This window comes from Sphaerodactylus townsendi, linkage group LG02, assembly GCF_021028975.2.
Source record: "Sphaerodactylus townsendi isolate TG3544 linkage group LG02, MPM_Stown_v2.3, whole genome shotgun sequence".
NCBI classification, from domain to species: Eukaryota; Metazoa; Chordata; class Lepidosauria; order Squamata; family Sphaerodactylidae; genus Sphaerodactylus; species Sphaerodactylus townsendi.
In genome coordinates, this window is record NC_059426.1 from 31,252,998 (window position 1) to 31,274,698 (window position 21,701).

The following is a 21,701-nucleotide window of genomic DNA, read 5'->3' on the forward strand; positions in this document are numbered from 1 at the left end:
ACCACTGATTTGCTTGATGCAGTAAGGGAGCAATGGAGTCTCCGGTTTCCCTCCCATCTTGTTTTCACCAATGGAAACAATGGCAGGGAGGTCTTTTACCCTTTTGCTCTTGCTCCCTATATCCTTCCTTGAGCACAGTAAACGAGCACTGTTTAAGGTAAGTTTTCCAGTTGTATGTCTGATTGCCAATTCAGTTGTGTACCCATGACTCAACATTTGTCGGGCGTAACATGTATTGGGGCATTTAGGGTGAAAAAAATCCACACCCTAAAAAACATGTGCAGAAACTCTGACCCTGTTCCAAAGGACTGCTAAGCACAGCATCTGTTTTAGAAACTTGTTTCTAAGTGCCCAAGCACATGGCCGGCACAAAGCAGGCTAACCCTCCCTTTTCTGACGTGGCCAGCAGGCGGCCTTTGTGTTGTTGCTTGCCCTACCCTGGCATGGCCACTTTGCTGCTTCTGCCCTTACTGAGGCCGGAATCAGCTCATGCCCTATCCATTCTGAGCAGCAACCGCAGCCCGTGGTGATTCACAGCTGTCTTTCTAAGTGCCTAACTACACCATGCTGAGAGAACTCAGTAGGTACAGAACTGATTCTGAATTAGGGTTGCCATCCTCCGGGTGGTGAATGGAGCTCTTCTAAGGTTACAACTGATCTCCAGGTGACAGAGATAAATCACCTATAAAAATGCGGGGTGGGCTGTGTTATTTATTCCCCATTGAAGTCCCTCCCTTCCTCAAACCCCACCTTTTCCAGGCTCTACCCAGAAACTCTCCAGGCATTTCCCAACCCAGATCTGGCAACCCAATTCTGAACTGAATGGCACAGAGTTTGCTGCAACTGTTTTTAAGGCGAATATATTCAGAATGACCAAAATACCAACATAGTTTATCAAAATAAAACTTTTATTCATGGAAACTCGGAAAGAACACAGAAGTCAGGCATTGGAAACAATGAAGGAATCTACCTTTATAACTAATCAACTAAATCAAACATTTTGAAATCTGGGAAAATGGTACTTGGGTCCTGCAGTAAGAGTTAAAATAAGCTTACGCCTGCAAAAGACTGCATGGGAATCACTGGCACACCTCCAATTGACCAGTTGCTGATAAAAGAAGTCTCAAAACACATCTTTGAGACGTGTTTCATGTGTGAAATAATTTCAATGGATTGTGAGATGAGTTACGTTCAATCATATTTCTTAATGAGTCTGTGGGAACTAACCTTATTTTTTCATATTAAGAGGACATTGAATGAATGGATGAAACAGGAATTCAACATGTCCTCAGTTTGGGATTCCTTAATAAGGCACTTTGTATTGTATACTGACTTTGATGGGTTTAATAGCTTTCTCCCAGAGGAAGGTGTAACAGGTGCAGCAGACAAACACCCTGACGTTTACTAAAGACTACAATGCCTATATCAAATGGAACAAAGGATTACTGGCCATTGGAACAACACGTCTACAGTGGCTTTACCCTAGCTGAACCAAGGTATAAATATTAATAACTGTACAAGCACAGGGCTACTTTCCCCATAGTGGTAGAGTCCCATAGATACATAAGCTCAACATCAAACATCATGGTGACTTAGCAAGATATTCATTTTATAAGTGTCCCAGCATTCATTTAAAAAAGGGAACTATACATAAGTAAAATGCAACATAGCACCACTTGAAAAACATACAACCCTTCTTCTACAGTCTACAAAACATATGACACTTCTTCTACAACCATACATCGCAAAATTATATCTACTTCTTTCAACAAATATAACAACTCTTTGCAAAGTGGTTTCCAAAGCAGCTTAGAATAAAAACAAAGAATGTAATATGAAAATACACTACAATATAGTTTCAACCGTGCAATAAATTAACAACTGCTAAAAAGTGCACAACACACTGTAATTCTCAACAGTAAACTAGAAAATGGCCTGGTTAGGACAAAGAGATGCTAGATCAAAAAGATCCAAGGAGAACAATAGAGTTTTTGCATTGCTTGCTACTACAGTAATTTGCCTTAAACTTAGTTCGCTACATTCCAAAGTTACTATAGCGTGTTGCTCTTCTAAACATGCCATATTTTGGGGATATGGAAACATTCTCTACAAATGCCCTATCATACCTGTCAGCCCTCAAAGCACACTTTTAATTGTCATGTTAAACATGGTAGCTTGGGACACTGGATGGTTCGGCATGTTTGCAATGGTCTGCTCAGTATTTGTTGAAGCCAAGCACAGCCTTATGCAAATCACCGCCTACCTTTTATTGCATCATGGGATGGCTATGCCGGGAGTGAGAGTGCCTTGCTTTAAGGCAAGGTCACACAGTCCTGGTTTGGGAGTGGGCATACACACTGACCAGCTACTATCTCCAGGGATTTCTCCCTGTCTAGCTGAGCCATGTGGCCTACCTTTTATTTATTAACAACACACTACAGAAACAAAGCAGAAAAAGGATTTTAACAAAATATTCTAGTAAGGACTGAAGTCTATTTGGAAACTATCATTTTGGCTCCGTTCTAGTAAACTGCTGGTTTGTTTGATCAGTCAAATGCAAATCCAATGCCACTTAGATTCATCTCGAGAAACAAAGATTATTGGGTTTTTTTAATTTTGGGATAAGGAAATCGTATTAAAATGATTATAATCTTCATCACCAGATGATGGTTCACCTCTGAACCCAGCTCTGGAGATCTTTCAGTTGGAGCTGCTTTTAAATCATGACTTTTTAAAAGGATGTGGTTAAACAGTGACTGATAAAGATCCAACCGGTTGAGGTTACAACGGAAGCACATAAACATAGGAAGGGAAATCACTCTGACGTTGGGTCTGCCAATTTAACTTTATTTTTCATCAGTACGTAGTCTTGCAGAGCAGCTGGCATGTAGGAGAGGGGCATCCAGAAAAGTTTGGCATCCCAGCCTGCGCTGTACCGTATCTGTGGATTTCTGCTCATTAAAGCATGCTCCATGCACTTTACGACCAGGAAGAGATCCGTGTTCTGCAACCGTTTGACCAGTTTTTCTTTCTGTTCTGCATCTGCGAAGAGAATACAATCAAAAGAAAAGCATGCAGTGATGGGCTGGTTATCAGATGACTCTTCATCCAGTCTTTATTTGAATACTCCCTTCGCCTCTTTACATCCTTTCAAAATTAAGCAGTAAGGAGTTCCTTTTTGCGCTACACCCCACACTGCCCCCTGAACACTGAACAACCCCATTCAAACATGCCACGATCTTAATTGACAAGAGGTAATAATGGCTAGCTGGAGGCGAGTGAGAAAGCTTGCTTGGTACTGTGCAAAGAACATTAACATATTTGGAGATACGCAAGAGATGTAACAACTGGAGAAGACACAGGCTTAGGCGAAGGCTTGTGCTAATGGTTTTTAAGTGTGATTGAGCTTCTTTATGTTAGAACACAAAATTAATGGTTCATAGCATTCCCATGCCCTTTTGCTTAAAGGAAGGTGGTTAAAATACACCAGGTGTGGATGGGGCCCGACCCTTTGTTTAACAAATAAACATTTATTTTATTTAGAGAGTTATACCCAGTGGTGGGATTCAGCAGGTTCGCAACACTTTGGCAGAACCGGTTGTTAAATTATTTGAATCCCAACACCAGAACCGGTTGTTAAATTATTTGAATGCCACCACTGGTTATACCATGCATTTCTTCCCTCTGGGGATCCCAAATGGCTTCCAACATTGTTTTCATTTTATCCTCCCAGGAACAGCGTGATGAAGGTTAGGCTGAGAGGCAGCATTTGGCCTCAATGAACTTCCACAACAGAGTGGGGATTTGAGGCACATGGTGCTGTACTGGTCATTCATAATAAGGATATCATCAACATAGTTTGAGATCTTTGAAACAGTTTACACTGGTGCTTATGTAACCTGTAGTCAGGCCCTGTGCTTTTAACAAACTTATTGTGTACACCATATAAAAACAGAATTATTTTGTTACACAACCTTTTTTTGTTACACAACCTTTTGAGGCTCCTTGTACTTTTCTGGTTGAGTTTTCCTACCTTTTTTGTAGTCTAAAAGTTAAGAATTTGAATCTGGAACACCCAGATCCTAGTTTGGCTTTCAAACCATTGCACCATGTTTGCTCTCAACCATCTGTCCTCCAAGTGAGAGGAACAGCAAGATACCTGGTGTGTATGTTTTTAGTCACACAAGTGCCCCTGGACTGTTCAATAATGAGGCTTTATTGAAAACAGCATCAGGTTTCAGCATTTAGACTTCGAACTAAGGATTAAGTGCCAAAATAACTTCCCTTATGCCCTCATTCCATTTCCCCTCCTTCTATGTCACTTGACACCAGCTTCAGCACCAGTTCCCAAAGGGGGAACAGCGCCCCTCCATTCTTATGGGAAGGCTAAGGCACCGCCTTCACCAAAGCAAAACAACCCACACTCCCCAATGCTTTGAAGTGTACAGGTCAGCAGCGGCATAATGAGCTGATGCTTAAAAGTAAAACTAAAAAGCAGGCAAAAGATAGCCGTCCCAGACAGAGGATCCCACATCCTGGCTGGGAGACATGACAGGATCGAGCCATGGGTGCATGGGATCGTCAAACTAACTTTATTCATGTACTTTCTAAAGTGAAATCGCAGGCAGATGAGCTCAAGCAGAAGAAATCTCTATTGGAAACCTTTAGCAAATGACTGGTGGCACAGAGAATCTCTGCAGCAGCACAAAATGGCAGGCGTGAGCTGCGAGAAAATGGAATGAAAGCTAGTAAGTTGCGCAGGAAAGATAAAATGTTTCCTGCTTTCTGCACAACAAACAGGGAACGTTTTGAAAATGTCTTGGGGAAAAAGAAATGCCGGTTTGCATTTTTTGAATAAAATGTTTTGAGGGAAAATAAAATATCTTCCAAATGTTTGAGGAAAAAGCTGTGTGGGATTTCAGCAGGAAACGTTTTATATTTCAGCCATAAAATGTTTTATTGGTGTTGTGCACAATGGGCACTACTTACCCTTTGCTAGATAATCGTCGCCATACTGTTTTCTGATATCGGAAGGAAGCTCATTCCAAATAGCCTGTTTTCTTTCCCACACATTGATTTTGTCAGAGAGAGGAGTTTTGAAGAGCCCAGGTTCAATACAAGACACAGACACTCCAAATGCTTTCATGTCTAGTCTGCAATTTAAAGATGCCATTAGTTATTTCAGTTTGTGCGCTTTTTAAAAAAACAAACAATATAGAAACTCTTATAAAAATGTGATAACAGATGAATGCTTATTTCATGTAATCCCCAATATCTATTCAGATACCTGAGGTTATGATGCAACTTACCAATCTTCATTTCTGAGATAAAAACATGAGAAATTCTTCATGTTCTCATATGCTGACATCACCATCCTGATGTGGAGTTAGTCTATAATTCCAGGTCAGTGTTGAGTTCCAAGGATTGCCAACATCAGTCTAGGGCCGTGGTGGCGAACCTATGGTACTCCAGATGTTCATGGACTACAATTCCCATCAGCCCGTGCCGGCATGGCCAATTGGCCATACTGGCAGGGGCTGATGGGAATTGTAGTCCATGAACATCTGGAGTACCATAGGTCCGCCACCACTGGTCTAGGGAGTTCCTGGAGATTTGGAGGCTGTGCTTGTAGAAGGGGGAATTTGGAAAGGGATTTCATCTAAAATCTATCATTTTCCAAAGTGTTTGTCCTCTGAAGCTTTTTCAGGGGAACTGATCTCTGTAGCCTGGAGGTCAGTTGTAATTCTGAGAGAATCTCAGGCCTGCATGGACACTGGTAACCTTTATTTCAGTCTGCTACATCCTAGTCTTGCAGCTACTGTGTTATTGTTGTTTTTTTAAATGGCCTTCGTTCCAAAATGCAGAGTACAATATGTGACCCCTGGCACAGATGGGCTGGAACTTTGGGCTGGGCTGTCACCTGTATGCTGATAACACCCAGCTTGTTCTGTTGATGGAGGGCCAGCCGGCTGCTGTACCAGATGCTCTGCAACAATGCTTAGAAACAGTGGTTGGATGGTTGACGAAGAGTAGGCTGAAGCTAAATCCCAAGACAGAAGTCCTGAGGGCTGGGTTAACGGGAGATGCCTGAGGGCTTTCAACTACCTCAATTTGAGGGGGTGGCTTTAAGAATTGCGCCCTCCATTAAAAGCCTGGGTATGTTCCTGAAATCCTCCTTTTCGATGGAGGCCCAGGTCACACACATGGCTAGAGTAACATCTGCCCCTCTTCGCCAGGCTAGACAGTTGGCACTCTACCTCTCTCCCATGCTGACTAGCGACAGTGATCCATTCAACAGTCACCTCCAGGCTAGACTACTGTAACTCACTTTACGTGGGCCTACTGTTGAGTCTGATCTGGGAGTGAAGCCTGGTTCAGCAGCCATCAGTCAGGCTCCTCACTGGAGTGTCAATCACTCCCATCTTACATCAGCTGCACTAGTTGCCAGTTGAATTCCAGGTCATGTTTGAGGTGTTAGACTTAACTTTGAAGGCCTTGTGTGGTCTGGGACCCTCATATCTTTGGGACTGCATTTCCCCATATTGCCCACAGAGGTCACTTTGTTCCTTGGATGGGAATTTACTTGTGGTCCCTGACCTAAGGACATTAGGTTGACCTCGACCACAGCCAGGGTTTTTTTCAGCCTTGGCTCCAGAGCCTGGACAGGCTCCAGCCTGTCTACTGATACCAGAGCCCTGCAGGACCTTGTCCAATTTGCAGGGCCTGTAAGACAGAGATGCTCTGCTGTGCTTTTTGTTGATGCCATCCATCCTTGACATAACATCAATCCGCCGGCCTCCCAGCCACTTACCACCAATGGTCAATTAGACCCTTGTTATAAACAACGGTGTGCATGTATTGTATCATCTATTTACAGCACACCTCCCCCCTTGATTATTGATGACTTTTGTTTAATAGGCTGATGGGCACTTATCGCCATCAATGGTAGGAAGGGAACTGGTTTAGGCGGATTTGCGGTAAATGCTGATTTTATGTATGGTTTTAATTGAATCTAAGTCACCCCAAGCCTGGTTATGGCCAGGGATGGGCGGGGTATAAGTTTAATAAAATAAATAATAAATAAAATAAATGGAGAAATTGAATTCAAGCAGCTACTCAAATGCCTCAGGAATGTTCCCTGAAGTTGTCAGAGAAACACATCCCTCTTAAGGTATCGCTTCCTGAGCAGGCCAGTCTTTGTGCATTGGAACTTACATAAATTGCCTTCCATTTACCCTTTTATTGGTTCTCACAAAAAGAAACCATGTTACAACATAGAAAATGTTAAATGGAGACAGAAACCGTGGAAATGGGCATATGTCAGTAAACTTAAATTATATTTCATGAGTCTTAAAACAGATATGAGAAGTATTATGTTGACGAGTCCATATGTGAGTGCCATTTCTCACACTGGGCGTTTCCCCACTCTCGAGGATCCCCCCTATGCCGCGCGCTGCTCCCTGGAGCGCGTCCAGGCATCCCCACGACCCCGCGCTCTGTGCTCTGCGCGGGGTCATCAAAAGGCGCCATTTACAAGAGCGCCAGGATGCCGCATGCTGAGGGGGCGCGAGAGGGGCAGCGTCGGGGCGGCTGCGCTGTTGCCGCCCCTGTCGTGGGGAGTGCCCTGGGACTCTGCGCTACTGGAGGAGAGTAGCGCGGGGCTTAAGGTAAGTGGGGAAAGGCCCACTGATAGAAATCTATGAAAAACATTGTCAGTCTGCTATGATACTGGGGCCACATATTAGCCATTGGGAAAGCAAAAAGGAAGAATGTTGTGTTTACAAGTGGATCTGCTTGTAAGATTACCATCATTCCTTTTTAATTTCGGCCTTCCCCAGACCTCATAGTGTTTCAATATCCTACTGGGTAGACAGATGATAATGTTCTATACAGATTTCTTTTTTGTAGGCATGAGTCTTTAGCCGGACTGAGTTTGAAGACTCGTGATATGTTTAGAAGTTATATCTAGCAGTGATTTTTTAAAGACTAGATTTTCCCCCTTAAGAAGATAATTAAGAAGAAGAGTTTAGATTTATACCTCACCGCTCTCTCCTGCAAGGAGACTCAAAGGGGCTTATAATCTCCCCCCCCCCCCCCCCCCACACACAACAAACACCCTGTGACGTGGGTGGGGCTGAGAAAGCTCTGAAGAACTGTGACTAGCCTAAGGTCACCCAGCTGGCACATGTTGGAGTGCACAAGCTAATCTAGTTCCCCAGATAAGCCTCCACAGCTCACGTGCGAAGCGGGGAATCAAACCTGGTTCTCCAGATTAGAGTGCACCTGCTCTTAACCACTACACCCTGCTGGCTCTCTGACAATTATTATTACCAGTACCTTAAACTGTCGCTGAAGGCCTCTACCCCAAATTTGGATGGACAGTAGCCTCCTGAGCATATTGCTATGCAACCACCAACACTGCTTATATTGACTATTCTCCCTTTGGCTTTCTTCACCAAGGGCAGCATATTTAACGTAACGTTTATGAGGCCAATCAAATTAACTTCAATCGGTTCTCTAAAGTGCTCAATGTTCAGCCAGTCAGTTGGTGCTGATGGTCCCATTATCCCTGAATTATTGATCAGGCCCCACAGACCTGTGAAGAAAGGAGACACAAAAACAAACAAAAAGATGGTCGGTCACATTTGCAGATGAGACATTTAGGGAAGCATATAGGCGCTGGTTATATGATTTGAAACTGTTTTCCAGAAGGCAGAGAATTAGAGGTAACACATCCACAAAACTGTAAAACCACAGCAATTAGAACCCAGAACACGATGAATTAACAAATAATACTATATTCATATCTTCATTTGTGTCACTGTGGTGCAGTGGGTCAAAGCAGTGTAATTTACAGAGTTTTGAGGATAAAATAGAGGGGCAGACACCATGTATGTTTTCCTGAGCTTCTTGGAGGAAGGAATGGATAAAAATGTGACAGACTGCATTTCTTATTGGAGGTAAGGCAACATCAAAGGAAAGCCTTGGTCTCTATGCCCTGTTTGTTGGCCTCCAGGGCTGCTGGTTGGCCACTATGAGAGATAGGCTGATGGCCTAGAGAGTGCCAGCAGAGGACCTCATACTTTAATGTTCCTTATTCCTTAATCTTTTATTCCTTGTGTTCCTTATTCTGAGTGAGCAAGACTTGAGCCATACATGCATGTATATCATGAAGTAATTGTACACTATCCCCTGCTACTTAGTCATGGAAGTGGGTGGAGGTGTTGAAACAGCATCCTGCCCATCACAGCTGGTTTCTGCTCTATCACAAGATTTAAAAGGAATGAGGTTACTCATGATCAAATATACAGTTGCCCTGGTTAGTATTTGGATGGGAGACCTCTATGGAACTCCAAGAGCGCTATACAGAACCAGGCAATGGAAAACTATTTCTGTTTGTATCTTGGCTTGAAAGTCCCACAGAGTTGCCATAACTTAGTTGTGACTTGACAGCACTTTTTAAAAAACCCAGTGCGCAAACTGGGATGTCTGTTGGCTAAGCTAAATGTTGTTTCTGCAGAGGCGTTCCTCCCATTGGGCAAAGTGGGCAGCTGCCCAGAGCGCCACCTTGTGGTGGGCGACAAAATTGCAGGTTCGTTTATGAATATTTTGTATTTTCAGTGTTTTTTCTGTTTTTGGCCTGCAGAGGGCGCAGATTTTAGGCTAGCAGCACCAGAATTTCAGGGATATTTTGAGAGACTCTCCTGATGGCATGATTCTCCAGGAGTTTGGTGAGTTTGTTTAGGGAGTCTCAAAGTTATGGACTCCCCAAAGGGAGTGCCCCCATCCCCCATTGTTTCCAATGGGAGCTAATAGGAGATGGGGGCTACACCTTTGAGGGTCCATAACTTTGGACCCCCTGAACCAAACTTCACCAAACCTGGGTGGTATCATCAATAGGGTCTCACGAAGACACTCTGAAATGTTGGTGCCGCTATCTTAATAATTGCACCCCTGACAACAGGCACCCCCTAAATTTCCCCAGATTATCTTTTTAAATCCACTCCCTTCCTGCCAATGCTTGTTTTCTTTCTTTCTTTTATTCTCTCAATGTCTAATAGTAGTAGTAGTAGTAGTAAATCCACCCCCTTCAGCATGGATTTAAAGGGAGAATCTGAGGTTCCCGGTTTTAACATTGAAAGGGATGCTGTTTCAGGGTGGGGGAGAATCTACCCCAAAATAGCATCATTTTCAATGTGGTTTAAACTGGAGACCCCAGATTCTCCCTTTAAGGTGGATTTAAAAGGAGAATCTGGGCTCCCTAGCAGTTTTAAACACCATTGAAAATGATGCTGTTTGGGGGTGGATTCCTGCATCACTTGTTTAAACTAGGGAGGCCAGATTCTCCTTTTAAATCCACCTTAAAGGGAGAGTTTGGGGTCCCCAGTTTAAATAATATTGAAAGTGATGCTGTTTCCCCCAATTGGGGGGACTGGATACAACACCATAAAATGTTTTCATAGCAGTAATAAAACATTTTGAAAGCATTCTGAAAATGCTTTCCAAAAATTATGGCCCATTGCTGTGTTCAGATTTGTGAGTTGGGGGATGTTCTATAATGTGATGGTGACTTTGAAATGATCTGGTGTAAAAAATCATTGCTTGGTCACGCTGACCATGGGGGGGCATCTGACCATGGCGGCTGACCATGGGGGGGCCATCAAACTCAGGTTTTGCCCAGGGCTCCAGTTTGCCTAAGTACAACCTCTGTGTTTCTGCTACAAGACATAGCACATAGAGTCCTGTAATGACTGTTTCAGATCAGGAATAGAGTGTGTGGGGAAAGCTGAAGTTCATCTTTCCTCTCTGCCATGCTCCTGAGCCAAGTCAGGCCCCTGGGGTTTGGGAAAATTCATTTCCTGAAGCCGCATCTTTCATTAAAATGTAGGTGCATGTCTAACATCTAGTTTGACTTTCAGTTTGCTGAAATGAAAACCAAGCAGTGTTAAGCAAGTTGCATTTTCATCTGCATCTACTTGCAAATACAGTAGACATTTGTGTAGACACTTGTAGAGCAGGGATGCCAACTGACCTGATCTCCTGTCTCTTTAATATATGCCTAATACAATAATATTTACCAGGTGAAATTATTTACTTCCATGCCTTGAAAAGCTTCAACAGCCGATTTCCACACACCAAGTCTCTATCTGCTGCTTCCGAGCACCTGGTCTGCTAAGGCATTTGCAATCTCAGATCAAGCAGAATCAAGATTGGTAGCCATAGATCGACTTCTCCTTCATAAATCTGTCCAAGCCCTTTTTAAAGCTATCCAGGTTAGTGGCCATCACCACCTCCTGTGGCAGCATATTCCAAACACCGATCACACGTTGCATGAAGAAATGTTTCCTTTTATTAGTCCTAATTCTTCCCCCCAGCATTTTCAATGAATGCCCCCTGATTCTAGTATTGTGAGAAAGAGAGAAAAATTTCTCTCCGTCAACATTTTCTACCCCATGCATAATTTTATAGACTTCAATCATATCCCCCCTCAGACGTCTCCTCTCCAAACTAAAGAGTCCCAAACGCTGCAGCCTCTCCTCATAAGGAAGGTGCTCCAATCCTTCAATCATCCTCGTTGCCCTTCTCTGCACTTTTTCTATCTCTTCGATATCCTTTTTGAGATGTGGCGACCAGAACTGAACACAGTACTCCAAGTGCGGTCGCACCACTGCTTTATATAAGGGCATGACAATCTTTGCAGTTTTATTCTCAATTCCTTTCCTAATGATCCCCAGCATAGAGTTTGCCTTTTTCACAGCTGCCATGCATTGAGTTGACATTCCCATGGAACTATCAACTAAGACGCCCAAATCCCTTTCCTGGTCTGTGACTGATAGCACTGACCCTTGTGACTGATAGCACTAACCCTGATGTTAGTCTGGCTCCACAACTGTCTTCAGTCAATTTAAGGAAGAATTCAGTTATTCTGGCACTTACCTTTCTCTCCTACTTCTTTTTTAACACTTTCTGCCACCAATCTGACATTATTTACATCAGTCACATTCAGTAATAATGTCTGGAGCCTCTTGGAACCAGCCGCTTTGAGGTCAGTAGCTCCTCTTTCTGTCAGGCAGGTGGCAATCACCTGGAATCCTTTTTTAGCCAATGTCTTAGCTGCCAAATGTCCAAAGCCAGAGTCACAGCCTGTAATGAGCACATATTTTCCTGCAAGATCGGCAGCGCTTAAATAGTTGTTTCTCTTCCATCTTCGCCACAAATAGTAGCAGGCTGACAGTAGAAACACGTAGAGGAATATTCCCAAGTCTTCTAAATGATACATTCTGTGGCAACTTTTACCTTCAAAAAGGAGAAACAACTGCAATAAGCTCTCCTGACACAAGGATGGTGTGAAAATTGTGGTTTCCTTTACCATGAGAGGAAGTTGAAAGGAAAAGGTGGCGGCATTATGAACTAGGTGTGTGTGCCGCATTGTGGTCAACAAATCAATGACCTTGCATATACCACAGAGTAAAAGCTACCCCACTCTGTCAAAAACGGCCATGGAGCCATTCACTCTCAATTACACACTTATTTGGGATTGGAGTGAGAGCCAGTGAGCTCAACGGAACACACAAATAAGCATGCTACTAATATACTTTGTGTATACTTAAAGCAATTCATGTATATATTACCTCAGTAATGTTGAGCACAACCATGTAAAGAAAGCCAATGAAGTCAACTGAACAAATAAGCAGAGAATTAGGCTGCTGATAAAGTATTTTGTACTCAAGGAATGTCACGCTACCTAAGAAAATGCTTACCACAGCCCTGTAAGGCAGGCCAACAAGCTCAGCTGAACAAAATATGCAACCAAAGGTTGCATAAAGTACATTCATAAAGTACTTTGTATGTGTTCAGATCCTGAATACACTACCTGCAGTGCTTACAGCAGAAGTCTACAAGTTTTTTTTCTGTGCCCCCCACCTCCCACCCCAGATTGTGTTCATTTGGGTCAATGAACAACTAGAAACAGGGCTGAGAGGGTGGGAAGAGTGGGTTGTGCATTGGGAGTAAGAACTAGCAGAAATCACCCCCTTCCACTGCACTAGCAGGAATGCTGTTCTCTTGGCAGTACTGTTGATGCCAATGAGACAACAGCACAGGAGCCAAGACAGTTGTTTATGCTTCCTTGTTCAGCCTTACGACAACCCTGGGAGGTAGAATATCAGTATTCCTGTTTCACAGAAGAGTAACTGAGGTTGAGAATTTTGCAAGTCTGTTCAAATATGAGTTTATGCAAAAAGTAATTTTGGTGAGTTACGCAACACATCGCTATCTTTGATTGTGCCGTTTCAGAACATTTCACTGAAAGACTTGGAGGCTGGTCAAAGACAAATCTCAAACTATGTCGTTGAACAAAATCCAGGTTGTCTCTGCATGGTTTTTGTGCTCAGGTGGCTCTAAGACTTAGGAAAGGATGCTTAAATGTATATGACCAGCATCGTTCAATATGCCTCATGCTTGGTGTCTGCTTATCAGCTGAAGGGCCCATTTTGCAGAGCAGGGCATTATACAGTCAGCATTGCAAAAGATAATGCATAGATGTGTCCCTGCTTTTACTTCCTTTGGTGTTTTGCTCACAGATTGCTGAACTGCCAACCTAGTGGTGCAATCAGAGACTTGTTCATTGGAAAGCAAAAGAATTGTGCAAGAGCCACTAAAGAGTGAGTTTAAACCGCTACCATTATAGATAGTAGTCCTTTCCTCTAAAGCAAAAAAGAAGAAAAATCAATAAGGAAACGAACCCTCCTAATGAAGTATAGCAATTTCCTAATAAGCAGATGTTATGTCATGTTGTATTTAATTTCAGAGAGTAGCCATGTTAGTCTGCAAAAGAAAAGCCAAATTTGAGTCTAGCAGCACCATCAAGACTAACAAAATTTGGGGGCATGAGCATTTGAGAGTTCAAGCTCCCTTCACCAGTTCATACCCCGAAAATCTTTTTGGCCTCTAAGGTGTTACAGGATTAAAATGTAAATGTTTTACTATTAAGTAGTGCTGAGTTTTTTTTTAATGAATAACCGTACCCATAGGTAGATAATACAAGTATTACTGTGTAAATAAACAATATTTTCAATCTATGGCCACCTTATATAATCAATTATGTATATATGTATATATGTAAAATTTCATTTCTTGCACCATCCTCCAGGTTCATTCTGTTCCAATAAAATACAAAAGGTTGCCCATCTATTCATAAACGTTTCCCGTATATATGCTTTTCTTTTGCAATGATGTTTATTTAACAGCACAATAGGCCACAACTTATGCAACCTTGATTTAATATGTGGTAATAATTTCCTTGTCAGTTCTGAGTTCCACTAACAGTTTTTAAATAAGACTCTTCTGTCTTATCTACACATCCTAAGAAGAAAACCCCAATAAAGGTATTACTGGATCATGTTAGCTTCGGTCTCCATGTTGTGTCAGCGGTATAATAGTATGCTTGTTCTGTAATGAGCTTGTCAGAATGAAAAAGAAAACTACAACAGATACTGAAGGACTTTGAATCACAGATATTGTAAAGAGGAGCCCTTCCCTTAAAAGAACCACAAAGTGTGGTGTAGTGCACTCGTTCTTCACTTTTCGTATCTCACATCCCACCCCCCCACTGCACAGCAACGTCAGCAGAGAAAGTCAGCAACAACTACCCGTTAATCCATTCCTGTCTCCAGGTTATAATCAGTGAATTGGGATTTAGGAGATTTAGGATTAGGAGATCAGTGAATTTAGGATTTAGGGTCAAATCACAATAATTTCTTAGGGGAAAAAAAGATCAGAATGAGTAACTCCTACTGAGGTCTGTGATTAGATCTCCTCATTTTTCAAAAAAGTTATAAACAGCTACAGAAGAGGAGATTGGATGGAAGCCACACCATGTGGGGAGAGGGAGAATTAAACTTTCCCCCACATAGCATTTCCCACTAGAAATCAACCCCCAGATTTGCCCCATGAGTGAAAACATACAAACATCCCAAACAGCTACTTTAAACCCCAAAAGAAAACGAATCCCAAAACAAACTGTTGGGAGACCTAATCACAGATCTTAACTAGGTTCTCCCTGTTCAGAGGGGGTCCAAAATCATCACAGCACCAAATCTGAGACCATAAAGTGCAGTACAATGAGATCTGCTAAGTGAATCTATACATATAATGAGTAAATACACTAATTCAGGATTGCTCATTTATGTAGCTCCACCCTTCCAATGTTTTCAAAGTTCTTTACATACATTATCTTATTAATATTTACAAAAGTTTGTTTATAGGAGACTGATATTATTGTCCTCCTCTAATACAGATGATAAATGAGAGGCAGTGACTTGTTTAAGGCCACCTAGTGAATGCTGACTGAGTAAAGTTTTGAATCAGGGGCTGCCAATACACCTCTTTTGCTCTCAGCAGCAACATTACACCAGTCCTGCATTTAACAAAACATCAACTGAACATGTACTTACTTAGCCAGTCAAAGAAGGAGTTACGCCAAGTTGTTCTTTAAACGACAGCTGCTTGTATATGCCAAGTCAGAGAAATCTGTTGGGACGTCTCTCTTCATGCTTCCTTGGAAACGTCAAAAGATCACTTCTGCATATGGCAACCTTTTGACATTCTAAATTGTTATCACGGAAAGTAAATTGTGACTCAAGGCGTAAGTTACTTCTCATTTATGAGTCACATAGTTGATCACACTGATGATTACATAAATTGTGTATTAATTTTAGCTGTGAGTGAAACCTGTGTTTCCTGCTCTAGGTAACATGTTCCGAGGGCAAGGGGAAAATTAAGTCCTAACAAAAATGAATGCTACGTCTAAGTCTTTCAGTAGAGAGATTTTGAATTATATGCATCTACATTTCAAATAACTTGTTGGCTCCAACCAGTGTTTCCACTGGTGAAAAGGGGGATAAGGGAATCCCTTTTTACTATCAGAAAGGTTAAGCTGGGGGACATGGGACCTGCATGGACAAAAGCCATGTGAGATGGTGGGATCCATCCAACCCAACAAGAAAGTTGCCAGCAATTGAAACTCTTAGTTAGAATTAAGATTTCCTTTTGGGCTTACCTTGTTCCTGCGCCTTTCATATTCATTTCCTCTGCATGTCAGGAATGGCCCCAAAACTGAACTTTTGGGTCCAGTAAATGATGTTAATTGGAAAACGCTCAGTTTGTAGTATTACGTCGGTCTATAGAGAGAATGAAATAATTCCGTTCCTGTAATCAGAGACCAAAAACACAGGGCAGAATTCTGCTGATTCATCCCAATAATGGTTTTACGTTCCCCCTCTTGCTTCAGAAGACTCTTTGTACTGGGGAGAAACACTGCTGTTAGCAGAACGGATATGTGGGATCCAACCCACTGTTATTTATACAGTTTCCCCAGAATTAGAATCACAACTTGTTTATGGCAAAGCCTCTGTGCTTTTCACAGCAGTGTAAAAAGTCAGAATTTAGCAGGTAAGGGTTGTATTTCTTTCTATGACTTTGTAATGGGAAAAGCTCTATCTGCTAAATTTCTACCTGTTATCCAGCCGCTGAAACTGCAGAAATTCTGTCCTGGGTCACAATTTAACTAGGTAGATGTAAAACGTGTTGTGGTAAGACAGAAAACTGCTTAAAGGTATACATTATAAATGGACATATAAGCATTACCTTGTACCAGAAACTCCCTAACTGGGACATATGTCTACACATTATTAGTTGCCACTGAAAGTACACCACATGACCCACTAACTACAGCCAAGCCCTATGACACAACTGCATTTCTTTCCCTTGGTTGAACAGCAGTTCACACCACACCTGAAGGCACTCTTTAAACTACTGCACCCACCTCCCAAAACGAAGTGATTTAGTGTAGCATATTTTTATTCCACCCTTCCTCCAAAGCAGTTCACGGTGGCATATACTGTTTTCCCCGCCTTCAATTTCTCCTCTGTGAAACAGGTTACGCTGAGAGAGTAACTGACTCAAGGTCAACTGGCTAACTTAACAGGATTCAACCTTGGGTCTCTCTGGTGGAACTCTCTATCTGCTATACCACACTGGCTCTCAAGGAAAAGGACAAAAATAGATTGATAGCTAAAGGTACCTAGCCTACCCCAATGTGCCTAAAGCCAAATGGGAGAGCCAGTGTGGTGTTGTGGTTAAGAGCAGGTGGATTCTAATCTGGAGAACCAGGTTTGATCCCCCACTCCTCCACATTAGAGGCAGAGGCTTATCTGGTGAACCAGATGTGTTTCCACACTCCTACCTTCCTGCTAGTCATAGTTCTTCGGAACTCCCTCAGCCCCACCTACCTCACAAGGTAGGTGGGGAGAGGAAGGGAAAGGAGAGGAAGAGGAAGGGAGAGGAAGGGAAAGGAGTGGGGAGAGGAAGGGAAAGGAGTTTGTAAAGCACCTTGAATCTCCTTACAGGAGAGGGGGGTGGGCAGTGGTGGGATTCAAATAATTTAACAACCGGTTCCAGTAGTGGGATTCAAATAAGTTAACAACTGGTTGTTTACAAGCACCATTTTAACAACCAGTTGTGCAGAAGTGGTGCGAACCTGCTGAATAAATCCAAACTCTTCTTCTCAAATTTGGTAGATATCCAACTTACTGCACAGCAGCCCAAAAGAGGAAGATAAAAAATACTGTTTACGCAAAAACATTTATATCCTGCCTTTTGGTTTAAACATTTTCAAGCTGGCTTCAAGAGTCAACTAAAACAAATCAGTAAAGCAGTGTGTTAGTGTATCAACAGCAGTTGGAACAGATCAGTCATTAAGAGCAAACTTCCTAGCATTATCAGGATAAGGGTGAGCAGGTGGTACTAGTGTGGGCACATGGTAAGGATCAAGTTGCAGCAGACTTCTAGCAATCCCAGCAAGGGGTTTTCAAGGTGAGGGATTAAGCATTGCCTTCCTCTGTGGAATCTTCAGGAGGGGGGGGGGGGTTTCTCCTTTCCAAGTAAGACCCGCTTAGCTTCTGAAATGGGATTGGTCTGTACCATGCTGCCTTCCCTCCCTATAACACTTTACCATTTCCCATTTTGAAAAACCTTTAAATAGTCCTTTAGTGGCATGGTAGAGAAAAAAAAATCAGGAAGAATGGTGACTGGTAGATAGAAATGCACAGACAACTGCAAAGTGGAAGCTCTGCTGCCAAGGGGTTCACCTCTGTATTTCCAGAAGCAAATAATGCAAAATGGAGAATCCTTACTACATGGATGCAGCCTAAAAGTGGGACCTGCTAGTAACAAGAGACTCAGCCAGGGATCAAATCCAGATGCTAACTTGGTTCCCTGCAGGTATAGTGGTACCTAGCCTACCCCAATGTGCCTCAAGCCAAATGGGAGAGCCAGTGTGGTATAGCTGTTAAAAGCTGGTGGATTCTGATCTGGAGAACGGGGTTTAATCCCCCACTCCTCCACATTAGTGGTGGAGGCTTATCTGGTGAACCAGATGTGTTTCCACACGCCTACATTCCTGCTGGGTGACCTTGGGTTAGTCACAGTTCTTCAGAACTCTCTCAGCCCCACCTACCTCACAAGGTGTCTGTTGTGGGGGGGGGGGGAGGGAGGGAAAAGAGATTCTAAGCCACCCGTCTCCTTACAGAAGAGGAAGGGGGGGTTTAAATCCAAACTCCTCCTCCTCCTCCTCCTTCCTTCTTACCAGCCCACATTATCAGGGGCTTATATGCCTGCACATCTGTGCATGCGATTTATGGAATCACCTACTGAATGTGCCCTTCTGTTTTTCATATAGCACAAGTGGGCATTCCCATCTTAAACAGCAACATTCAGTAAGCCAGTGAGAGTATGTGTCAGCCTTGCAGGTCACTGTACTACTGACTTAAAAGTTACCATTCTTCAATAAAGAACTTTAAAGGAAGACTCCAGTAGGAAACCAATGAATTAGAAAGAGGCAAGAAATGGATTGCATGTTCTAGGGTGTGGCCAGAGACCATGTATTAGAAATTCTGGTCACATTAGAGGAGCTTATACATACATACATTCAAGACAGGGTACACAGATATGATCCTGCTCTCCTCCACATTTACACAGCATGCATGATTATCAATGCAAGATAAAGAATATTAGCAGGATTGTGAATTAGCGCTGTGCTCATCTTTCATTATAGACAATAACATTACATTGCGTACTTCTTGGGTGTGCCTCTTTTGACCCCGCTAGTGATATTGTTTCTTACTAGAACTCTTGTTTTCTAGCTGAGACTCTACTTCATGCTCCTGATGAAGCAGCCTCCAGACCATAAAAAGGTTATGCTAGACTCAGTTAGCCCTTCAAATGTTTGCGGTCTGGGTGAGGCCCCATTTTTGTACGTGTGGCCATGTGATGGCAGCTTTTCCTGGAAAAATATGATGCAACTGTGCAATCAGCTGTGGTCAGATATAATCTCCTAGCCAGAAAATAGTGATAGAATAACTATTGCCTGATGCATCAATCCAGAGAACTGATAAAAAAGCACACACCCTGAAAGTAATTAATTATTCTCTTTGCTTAATAACCCTTTATTCTAACCAATAGTATCCAACATGCTGATCTTTCAAATCCAACAAAGATACAACAACCATAATATTTTAAAAAATTGCATAGGAGTTCATCAGTACCTTAAAGCCTTATAAGTAATTTTGCTATCACAGGCTACCTTCTGGAATGGTAGTGCCTGCCTGCCTGCCTGCCTGCCTGCCTGCCTGCCTGCCTGCCGCCGCCGCCGCCGCCGCCGCCTCCTCCTCCTCCTCCTCCTCCTCCTCCTCCCCCCCCCCACCACCACCACATCATATATCTACTAGACAAGTGTGGTTCAACCCATGGATATTTATATCTATGGGTTGGGGCCACACTGACAGATGAGAGACTTTTCTCCAAATTTGGGGGGATTCCAAGTTTACAGAAAAATCTAAAAACCCTGGAAAAAATGGAGGGGGAGCGTAATCCCCCCCAAACAGATGTTGTCTGTGCATGTGCTGACAAGGCTTCTTTTTCGGAGACAGGCAGAATTGGGAGGGTGTGGAGGAATACCAGTGAAGATGGAGGTTGGGTGGGGGAGAGAGAAGAAAGACAAGGTAGGGGATTGAGATTCTTGTATATTCTAATAGTGATATCTGAGGATGCTTGAATTGTGAGACTGAACAAGACAGCTTTCTACAAACCTGAAGCAATGACCCAGGTTTGCAGAAAAATCTGAAATCTAAAAAACATACCGGGGGGGGGGGGGGGGGGGAGGGTTGACAATCCCCCCAAACAGTAAAAGGACCTCCTATAGCTTTAAGACATGGATGTCCTCAGGGGCTTTTGCAAGGCAACCACAACAGCCTTTGTTTCTGTCAGTAAAAGGCAGAGAGGACATGACTCTTTCCAGAATTGTTTAGGCTCCACCAGCTGCATTGGCTCTGGGTGGAGTACTGGATCAGGTTCAAGGTTTTAGTACTTATATTTAAAGCTCTAAACAGTCTGGGGCTAGCGTAGCTTCGGGACCATCTCTCCTGGTATGTCCTCCAAAGATTGCTGTTCTCATGGTGGTCCCTAACCTGAGAAATGTCAGGCTTGCCTCAACCAGGCAAGAGCTGTTTTGGGCTTGGCCCCGATCTGGTGGAACACTCTGGCTAGTGAGACCCCGTGTGAGCTGATGCAATTCTGCAGGGTCTGTAAGACAGAGTTGTTCCACCAGGCATACGGTTGAGACAGCTACAGTTTTTGTCCATCCCTTTTTTCCACCTTCCATTTTCTTTCCTTCAGTGGGTTCAGTATTGAAATTTTGAAAGGGGTGTACATATTATTTCAAATGTCGTTTTAATTTGATGTTATTGTTTTATATAAAATCTTGGAAGCTGCCCTGAGCCCATGAGGAGAAAGGCTGCATCTAAAAGCAATAAAAGCAATAATAAAAGAAAGAAAGCATCACTGGGCAAACTGATAAAAGTCAACATGCATGTCTCACCCAGTCTACATGCAACACTCATCCCATGAAAACAAGTGTGGTGTAGTGTCTAGAGTTTTACAGTAAACCTCATTCTTCCCTGGAAACACACTGGGTGACCTTGGGCAAATTTCTCATTCTCTTCTCAGACTAATTTGTGTCACTGACAGAGGCGTGTTGGTCACTGGGGTACCTCCCAGTGGGATGATGGCCTCTGCCCTGTCTGAGCTGGGCCAGCTCTGTGACAGAAGGAATGAGCCCATCCTGCTCCAGCCCCATGCAAGGTCGGGGAGGTGGCTCTGACGAAAAGAAAATTTGTATTCCACCTTTGTCTCCTGTAAGGAATCTCAAAGCAGCTTACAAACTCCTTCCCTTCCTCTCCCCACAACAGACACCTTGTGAGGTAGGTGGGGCTGAGAGAGTTCTGAAGAACTGTGACTAGCCCAAGGTCAGCAGGTTTCATGTGTAGGAGCAGGGAAACAAATCTAGTTCATCAGATGATGGTTGGGAAAGAAGCAGTGAAGATATGGGGATTGCCAAGATGAGGGAAAGAGGAAATAGTGAGGGAAGGGGAACACAGGGGGAAATTAGGTGCTCCCTTATAAGTCCTTGCCCATTGCCCATTATGCAGCTGAGCTCAGCGTGTCAATCAGTACCATACAACTGGACATAGGTTTCCTGGGTGGGTTGCCAGGGGTTGGGAAGGAGGGAAAACTGAAGACAAAGTTGAGAGAAAGATTGGTTGGATGCTGAGTGGAAAAGACAGAAGCAGGCAGAAAAAGGGAAG

General features: G+C 43.1%; 2 protein-coding genes across 3 annotated transcripts in view; one reads left to right on the forward strand and one right to left on the reverse strand.

The window, feature by feature from the left end:
• Nucleotides 1-21,701, forward strand: part of ABCB11 (ATP binding cassette subfamily B member 11) — an 87,687-nt gene that overhangs the window by 3,733 nt on the left and 62,253 nt on the right. The gene's annotated exons all lie outside the window — the stretch shown is intronic.
• On the reverse strand, nt 923-16,139 carry DHRS9 (dehydrogenase/reductase 9). 2 transcript variants are annotated; one of them, XM_048486034.1, is made up of 5 exons: nt 16,061-16,139; nt 11,938-12,297; nt 8,338-8,596; nt 4,990-5,153; nt 923-3,042 (listed from the first exon to the last, which is right to left on the reverse strand). In XM_048486034.1, the coding sequence occupies exons 2-5, from the start codon at nt 12,278-12,280 to the stop codon at nt 2,816-2,818; spliced, it is 993 nt and encodes a 330-aa protein (XP_048341991.1). In that variant the 5' UTR covers nt 12,281-12,297; nt 16,061-16,139; the 3' UTR covers nt 923-2,815. The 2 variants fall into 2 exon arrangements, with proteins under 2 accessions (XP_048341991.1, XP_048341990.1); XM_048486033.1 differs by lacking the exon at nt 16,061-16,139 and adding an exon at nt 15,456-15,580.

Coding starts and splice junctions, on each gene's coding strand:
- DHRS9 (XM_048486034.1), bottom strand. CDS start 12,280: ATGTATCATTTAGAAGACTTGGGAATATTCCTCTACGTGTTTCTACTG. Junction 8,597..11,937: donor AAAAGAAGTAGGAGAGAAAG/GTAAGTGCCAGA, acceptor CTTTCTTCACAG/GTCTGTGGGGCCTGATCAAT. Junction 3,043..4,989: donor CGACGATTATCTAGCAAAGG/GTAAGTAGTGCC, acceptor TTCTCTTCGCAG/ATGCAGAACAGAAAGAAAAA.